At 44.8% G+C, this 8,869-nt stretch overlaps 1 protein-coding gene across 3 annotated transcripts in view; it reads left to right on the top strand.

Annotated features, from left to right (window-relative positions):
- The window catches only part of agap3 (ArfGAP with GTPase domain, ankyrin repeat and PH domain 3), a 133,066-nt gene that overhangs the window by 106,198 nt on the left and 17,999 nt on the right, over positions 1-8,869 (top strand). For all 3 annotated transcript variants that reach the window (XM_076295263.1, XM_076295264.1, XM_076295262.1), the window contains exons 14-16: positions 6,751-6,905; positions 7,547-7,637; positions 7,860-8,082. In XM_076295263.1, the coding sequence (XP_076151378.1) occupies positions 6,751-6,905; positions 7,547-7,637; positions 7,860-8,082 (469 nt within the window). The remainder of the gene's footprint in view (positions 1-6,750; positions 6,906-7,546; positions 7,638-7,859; positions 8,083-8,869) is intronic.

Here is an 8,869-nt window from a genome sequence, read left to right as displayed (position 1 = left end):
GGAAAGTGAAGGTGGAAGGAGAGAGAGAGAGAGAGAGAGAGAGATGCGGGATCCTTGAATAAATTGCTATCAGTTTATCTCATTTACAGGGCGATCAGAGCTCCCGGACGCTGGCAGAAATTGAATCTTAGTTGTTCTGAAGCATCATAAATCAACTGAACTGTAGCTCTTTTTTTTGCTCTGTGAGAACCTTTATTTATTTACTTTCCAAGTCCAAGTTGGAAGCTATTTGTGTATGCCGAGGGACCATCTAGAGAGTCCTGCCTCCCTGTACACTGCTCTGGCTCAACCAGCAAAAGTCATGACCGCTAACAGTGCTGAGTGTAAAGCTACACCTCTTAAGCCCCTTTAACATTTGAATGACTGAATAGATCAGAGATGTCATCTACTTTCACTTCTCCCTCTTCATTGTAGCAGGTGAGCCATACGTCTTCACTTTGTCCCCCCCTCCTTCCTCTCGCTGGGTGACATGGCACATGGCAGACGCTCCCTAACGCCCGCCGCCCGCGCCGTCAGAGCTGCTGGCTGCGTGTAATGAACTTCTCATGTGCTTAAAGAATGATGCAGGGCGTGCGGCGCGGCGACTGACAGGCCCGTAATGTGTTTCTCAGCGGCTGCCCCGCGATAGGCTCCTTTGTGCGCGCGCGCCGCGTCGTTAAAAAACCCACTGGAAAAATCGATGGCCGATGAACAGTTCTGTTCTGGGAGAGCCCCCTCTGATTAATGCAGTCTGTCAGGGAGCGTCACTAAATGTATCTGTTTGGTAGTGAGAAAGTAAGACTGAACCAGACAGAGGGAGGGAGAGAAAGAGAGAGAGAGAGACGTTCATGTGTTATTTCCTGTCTGTGTTCGTAGAAGTCGGCGGTGGCTTCAGAAATGGAAGCATGAAGGTGTAAATAGCTATGTGTGTGTGAATTTGCAGTCAGATAGAAGTGTTACTCAGACCGTGTCTGTGAAAGAAAAATGAAAATCGCCGTTTTTAGCTAGTTAAAGTTAGGCACCGTATAGGCCTACTGCTATTGTATGAATGCTAATGTATGAGTCCACCCAAGAGAGGGCGGCAGGTCAGCCAAACAGCAGTTTCACAGATGGCAACGCCCCCGTGGACACTGGACCTCTCACCTGCTCAGTATTGTCCAGCTGCCACAGTCTACTTTGGCCAGCCTACCTAATGCTGACACATTCCTGTCGGCAAGGCATTCAAATAGACTGCACTGAATGTAAATAACTGCATCTAGATAGACTGCACTGAATGTAAATAACTGCATCTAGATAGACTGCACTGAATCTAAATAACTGCATCTAGATAGACTGCACTGAATCTAAATAACTGCATCTAGATAGACTGCACTGAATCTAAATAACTGCATCTAGATAGACTGCACTGAATCTAAATAACTGCATCTAGATAGACTGCACTGAATCTAAATAACTGCATCTAGATAGACTGCACTGAATGTAAATAACTGCATCTAGATAGACTGCACTGAATCTAAATAACTGCATCTAGATAGACTGCACTGAATCTAAATAACTGCATCTAGATAGACTGCACTGAATCTAAATAACTGCATCTAGATAGCTTCTAGGTTTATCAGAAATTGTTCATTCTTGTTATTTTTGTTTGTGTTCACATAGTTTGTATTTACTCTGTACTTGGGAATATTCAGCAGGACGTCAAAAGAATAGTCATGTCGCAGCTCTCCTCATTTGTTCCAGCTTTTACATGCTGTGCTGCTTGTATTTGTCATTACTGCCCCTAGACTTAATATGCTTAACTCTGCCATGAAGCAGCCTAGATTACAAGATGCGATCATAAGAGGAAGCCCATAAGACGACCTCATGAGCAGCCACAAAGTAGTCTCAGAATGGTAAGAGCATGACCGCAGGAGTTTTATTCTACAGTAAAGTGAGAGCATGCAATTTTGGCTTTATCTGTTTGCCCTGCTCGTACCATTCTCAGTTTGCACTCAAAGCAGAAAAAGGCGAGCATAACTTGAAATCAGAACTCTGCTCCTCCTCTTCTGCCTCCACCTCAGCGTGTAAAGGGTTAACCCCAGCTCGCGCCCCCTTCCCCTCCCTGCTCTCCCAGAGTCCAGCCGGCCAGTAGAAAATGAAGGTTTAACTGCCTGTGCTAATGGTGGGTGTTTATCTCAATACTTTTGTTTTGTCATTCTCTGACTGGCTTTCATTTTGCTAAGCACTCCCTGGAGCCCCTGCTCTGGTAATGGGGCCTGGTTAGAATGGGCGCCTTGGAAAAGGGGGGAAAAAATAAGATTATTGTTCGCCCAGTGCACACGCCTATAAGCACAACCGGCACCCTCAGATGCATTTGTAATTGCTGTCATTTTCATTGTTAGCAGTGTTGCCGCCAAAGACAATTGGTGTATTTTGTGTGTGCAAGGGTCACTGTGTGTGTGTGTGTGTGTGTGTGTGTGTGTGTGTGTGTGTGTGTGTGTGTGTGTGTGTGTGTGTGTGTGTGTGTGTTTCATTGTAAAGTGTGGATCTATGTATGTGTTGGGAAGGCTGTTCATTTCTCATATGGGAGCATTGTGTGTTTTGGGGTGATTTTGCTGTCATGCCTTTGTTTTGCTCTGATTTGTAGTAGAGAGGATGTCTGTGTAGATGTCCGTTTTACACTGATGTATAGTGTCTATGCCATCATTTTTATGTGTATGTGTGTGTGTGTGTGTGTGTGTGTGTGTGTGTGTGATTGTGGATGTGTGTGTTTGTCGCCATGTGTCAGGGAGACAGAGAGTGTGTTGTGCTGCTGTTCCCCCGGGCCTGTGTCTAGGTAATGGCCTGCTCCTGATTGCTCTAATACAGGTTAGGAATATTGGCTTTAATGATGTGTAAAATGAGCAAGCACCGCCTGTGACATTTACAGATGGCACCACCGTCGCCTGTTCCTCCCAACTACCCGTTAATTCACACAAACGCCACGCCACCTCTACCCACCCGGCATACTCACCACATGGGCACGCCCTCTACCCACCAAACTCTCTCACACACACAGACACACACATACACACACACTAACACACACATACACACACACATACACGCACACAAACAGCTAGAAACTCAACAAACAATCAGCTTGGCCCCGAAGTCTGTACCCATCAGCATGCGTACCCACACACACACCCAAACATATACATACACTCACACCCTCACCGACAAACAAACTCACACACACACACACACACACACACACACACATTCACACAGTCACCTATACACCCCCTCCCCCACACACACACACACACACACACACACACACACACACAGCAACAGTGTTGAGTGTGTAGAGTGATGGATGTGCAGCTGCTGGGTGCAGCTCTGGGAGCGAATGGGAATGTGGTGTGACTGGACAGTCCACCTGCGCTCAGCGCTGACCGTTCACTGCCCCAAACCGCTCCGCCACTGCTAATCTGGTCCAGGGGCTCGGCTCACCACAAAGCATCTGCTGCCTGCTCACCAGCCAATGAGAGGGTTTCCTCAAATAAACAGCATACTCTCTCTCTCTCTCTCTCTCTCTCTCTCTCTCTCTCTCTCTCTCTCTCTCTCTCTCTCTCACACACACACTCTCTTTCTCTTTATCTCTCTTTCTCTCCCTTCTTCTTTCGCCTCACACACACACATGTTAGGTTGTTTTTAGAAATAGTGAATCATACCTGTAAATGACATGAAGCATTTGTGTATTGGAAACCCACAATAACATAAATTGATCAGTAGTTAGTCATGTTTAAAACTCTTGTTGCTGGGTCATTAGGCCAACAGGGCTCCTTAATTAAAATCCCTGTACGTTGATATCACTGCTAAAGTGTACAATGTTTTATAGCCCCCACTTCCCTCAGGAAGTCCTGAGGTGATGGAACGCTGTGATCTGAGCTCTCACATTGCCCATTCACACAGGTCCGAATGGATAGCCACCTGTTGGAGATAATCGGCCCCTGTTACAGCGCTTCACATCCTCACGGAACAAGAGGGCTGTGTCCAGGGCCCTGAGTTACGCTCGCTGGGTTTGCACAGAAACTATGGCCTGCGCCGTACATTCAATTAAAGCCGAGCTGTTTGTTGAAAGGCGTTCAATAGTAGTGCCTTCAAAAGCACTCTGTCAATTTTATGAGGCATGGATGGTAGATGAGAGAGGGAGGGAGAGAGAGACTAACAGGCACACAACAAAGAAGAGTTGACCAAAGAAGGAAGACGAAAGACAAGCAATGCTTGGAAATACATGCTGCTATTACGGCCTAATTTCCATTTTATTGTGGCATGTTAATTAAGGCAAATCATATTTGCCCTCTTTGCCGCACTTGGCCCTCAGATTGGATTTAAATTGCATTCCCTCATGCAGAACTGCTGCCCTGGCCTCCTTCATTTATGGCTAATTCGGCCGGACTTGTTGCGCGCCGACTGTCAGCGCATTGGTAATGGGGTTAATGCCGGCGCTAATGCCATATGCTGAGTGGGTTTTATATCCCCCAGCAGCTACTCACACCCCTTACTGACTGACTTACAAAACAGACTTCACCTGACATTAATTAGTATGAGACATACACAGGCTTGCAGAGTTGGAGAGTGTAGCATCCACGGTTATATGTATTTTTAGATTACAGTTGTTATGTGTTTGGCATCAGTCAGTAACACTAATGGTGTGGATTGCCATTTCTATTTGGCCAGAATTGATCATGGCCAGTATAGCCAGCAGTGCAGTAGAACAATCGTGTCATTTTGACGCTCTTATATTGACAGTAATGGAAATGGACAGTAGACAAAGGAAGTGCAGTTGATCCATTTGTACAGGTTACATATGTGTGTGTAAGGTGTGTAATCCCTAGAGACGTATTCCTTTTACACAGCTTATACAGCATAGGATGAAGGCGTATTCCATTAGTAGATCTTCTCATTCCTTTACTCTGGTGCACAATTTTCTTTCCCCAGAAGAATTGTGATTTGAAATTACCTGTTCTAATGACTCCAATTTGCCGTCTGACCAGCCAACGAAGTAATTTACTTTGTTCAGATTCATAACTGTGTAATCATGGGACTCTGAGGAGAAAGCAGATAATTAAGTTCAGGCTGGAAATGTGAGATTTCAAAGGGCCTTTTCCTCTGAGTTTAATTCTATACTTTAGGGTTGCCCGCAAATGAATCTGAATTATCACAATTAGATTGATTCATAGATAAGTTTCAGAGAGGTTTTCTAAAATAGCTGTTCTCTTTCTATTGAACAGAGTACCCTGATTTATTGTGTTTTAGTTTTAGTACATGTTATTTGATGGTGGATTATTTCTACCCTTCCTCTGTCTCAGTATGTGAAATGGGCGATCACAATATATGAATTTCAGCGCTTGACATTTTGTAAGACGAATAATCATCAGAGACCTGTACACCTCTTCACATCCTATTGGACCATCTCAGGGACATCCCCAGTTTCTCAACACAGTAGCAGTTCAGGACTGTAGCTCTCTGCAGACGTGATTTTAAATACAGACTCATGTTTGCCATATTGATCTCATGAGCTGCAGTCAATATCCATGGGTAAATCACTTAGTTGAAGACGCTGTCGAGCTAATTGGATTATTGCTTTCTGCCTGGAGAGGTGTCGCTCCACAAAGGCCCCTCTGAGTACACATCAGCTCATCTGTCAGCTGTCCACAGCCGGACAACAATCAGTGCCAAACCAGGGTGGCCTTGCTGTGGGAGGATTTAGTTTTGAGTTTTCCTCTTGGATTGCAAAGTTCTTGGTTTCTATTTATTTGTTTTCCTGTGTGTGTTTGTAATGTCGTCTAAGAAAAAAAAAAACTCATGACATAATGAGCACTCAGTAATCGGTTTTATGGCAAGGCAGCTATTAAGTATGAGGGAAAAGTGAGGGCTGGGAGCCTTTGAAATGGTAGCAATCTACAACCTAACTTTGTTCATTATTTGTGTCAGTTGTAACTGGATGTTTGGATTCATCCACAGTTTCCTAGATCCTACAGATCTGGTCCTACCATGCCGTGGTATGTTGACAGTGTACTGACGCTGAACTCTGTGTCTTATGGCAGTTGGGCACTTCAGTGTCCTGACACCATGTGGCCTACACGCATATACAGTAATGGTTCAGTTCACATTAATGGCACTCAGAAGCCAAATCTAATCTTCACCGAATTCCTCCGTGTACCATTCTGAAACACAAACACTAAATACCTCCCTTAGCATCCATTCTAGGGCTGCTGCTGGTTACGGCGGTGACCTGAATGATTAACCTGCATTATCTCTTGGTCAGACCGCATCCCATAATGAGGCTGAGCGCTAATGGAATGGGCTTTTGTAATGGTGGTATTTACATCCTAAACGACTTGGGCTTGATGATGCACAGGAACATTTACACTCAGACCCTGGGAGTTTGTGCTCATCTATTTTTATTTTTATTTTATTTCATATTCTTTTATTTACTGTTTTATTTATTCACTCGTAAAAGTCCAGTGATAATAGTTTGGAGGATGAGCATGACTGATGGCAAAGTTGTGATGTTCGGTCCTGGTCGCTATTTGAGAATGCTATTTGCTGAGGCCGAATTGGAAAATGACACATGCATTTGCAGTTATGAGTAACTTAACATAACATAACGTAACATATCTCTTGATTTAATGTTGATGTCTTTAGGCATACCTCTGCAAACCATTTAACATTGTGTACACACATTGACTATTGCTCTTACTCATCAAAAGTCTGTCTTTCTCTCTTGGTGTGTTTCAGAGCAAGAGGAGTCATTCGAGTTCATCATTGTGTCACTTACCGGACAGATGTGGCACTTTGAGGCATCAACATTTGAGGAGAGGGAATTATGGGTACAGGCCATTGAGAGCCAGATCTTTGCCAGTCTACAGTCCTGCGAGAGCAGCAAAAACAAGGTAAACCGCACTAACAAAAGACAAACTGTAGCCCTCTCTCCAAACGGCTGTTCTCCAATTATGTTGAACAAATGCAACATAAAACGGTTAAATGGCTAAGTGTGTCTCTCACCCCAGGACAGTTATATTTTTCTCAGTAATCTATAACATATTCAATTATGAACCGTAAAAGAGATAGCAGGAGATTGAGAACCATCCAAGCTGTCCGCTGTTTAATGGCTAATATTTAATGATATTGCTGCTGTTATGATTATTATTGCAGATGTTAATTATACAGTAGCTTGGCGATTACATTTTGAAAGCGTGCATCCGTAGACCTGGGGAGTTATCTCCTGCCCCTGCTCTCTCTCACCCCCTCCTGCTCTCCTGCTCTCCTGCCACCTGCGTGATGGAGGCTGATGGAAGCAGTGCAGCGTGGGATAGCTCTTATTGGAGCCGACAAGCAAGGGAGTTGCCTTGGAAACGTGCTTCGAGTTGGGGTTTCATAGTCCTGTCTTCTTTCATCCCTCTGAGCTTCGAGTGCCTTTTCTCTATCACTCTCTCTCTCTCTATCTTTCTCTCTCTCTCTCTCTCTCTCACTTTCCCTTCCCTTGTCTTTATTTCCCCTCTCATACACCATGACCCTCTGTCTCTGTTTGCAGTCACGGTTAGGCAGCCAGAGTGATGCTGTGGCCATCCAGTCCATCAGGAACGTGAGGGGGAACAGCTTCTGTGTGGACTGTGACGCCCCCAGTAAGTCCTCCTGGATTTATGCAGTTTACACAGAAAACGTCTGAGAAAATGACTGCATGTTTTTTTTTTTCAAGGCTTGTAAATGTTGTGAGAGAGTTTTTTTTTTGTTTTTGTTTTTTTTTACTTTTCTAGTGTAAACAGAAAAGTAAATGTTTAAATGGCTAAATGTCTTGTAATTTTTGTCTGACATTGCTTGACCTGATGGGACCTTTCTCTCTACAGACCCCGACTGGGCGAGCCTGAACCTGGGCGCTCTGATCTGCATCGAGTGCTCAGGGATCCACCGTAACCTGGGCACACACCTGTCGCGCGTGCGGTCCCTGGATCTGGACGACTGGCCCGTGGAGCTCAGCATGGTCATGGCTGCCATCGGCAACGCCATGGCCAACAGTGTGTGGGAGGGGGCCCTGGAGGGCTACACCAAGCCAGGCTCAGACTGCACCAGGTGTGTGTGTGTGTTTGTGGGCGTGCCGTGGTCGTGTGGGTATGGGCGTGTGTGTATGTGTGCTAAAGGGATGAGATAATGTTTCATATATCACTCATCATCTCTTACACCTGACTATAACCTGACATTCTCTGTACAATGTGACCCCATCTGCCACGCTCCCATCATTCACATACAGACTTTCACAAATAAAGCAGTTTCTCCCAGGCCTCCTAGTCCACACTTTGCAGAGCCACATCTGAATTCAGGTCTTGTTTTGCGCGTCAACGTGGGGTCCGTGGAACACAAGGGGGGGGGGGGGGGGGGTCCCCAGCGCAATCCCCAGCGCAATCCCCAGGTACTCTTGCCACACTTAAAATGGCACAAAGACATCCATGATGCCGTGAGAGATTGGCCTCATCCTAAAAAGAGTGCCTGGCAGTAGGGTGCATCAAATTTGAATGGGAAATTTTAATTTCAAAATATCAATTTGGCTGGCATTGCATTTTGTTCCAATTAACATAAAAATGACTTTTGCACAGTTTTGAGTAATTCCATTGAGATTTAGGGGTGCCACCTAACACATGAACTTTGGCGAAATTTCAAAAAATGTGCAATTTTTAGTCTAATTGCCAAAATTTGACCTGGAAATGTTGAGTACAGTGAACTTTTATACAGTAACATTTTCTATAGGGTTATCAAAGTAAAACTTGTTTGTTTGACCTTTGGGTAACTTGAGCATTTCTCAGGATTCAACTTTCAAGATTCTCCATTCACTGTCCTATAGACAAAATGAATGGAGGTCAAT

This window comes from Alosa pseudoharengus, unplaced genomic scaffold (genome assembly GCF_046254945.1).
Source record: "Alosa pseudoharengus isolate Yale_2024_CS ecotype anadromous, Long Island Sound unplaced genomic scaffold, YU_APseudo_1.1 YU_APseudo_1.1_scf_2, whole genome shotgun sequence".
Classification (NCBI taxonomy): Eukaryota; Metazoa; Chordata; class Actinopteri; order Clupeiformes; family Clupeidae; genus Alosa; species Alosa pseudoharengus.
This window is presented reverse-complemented; position numbering and strand designations above follow the sequence as displayed.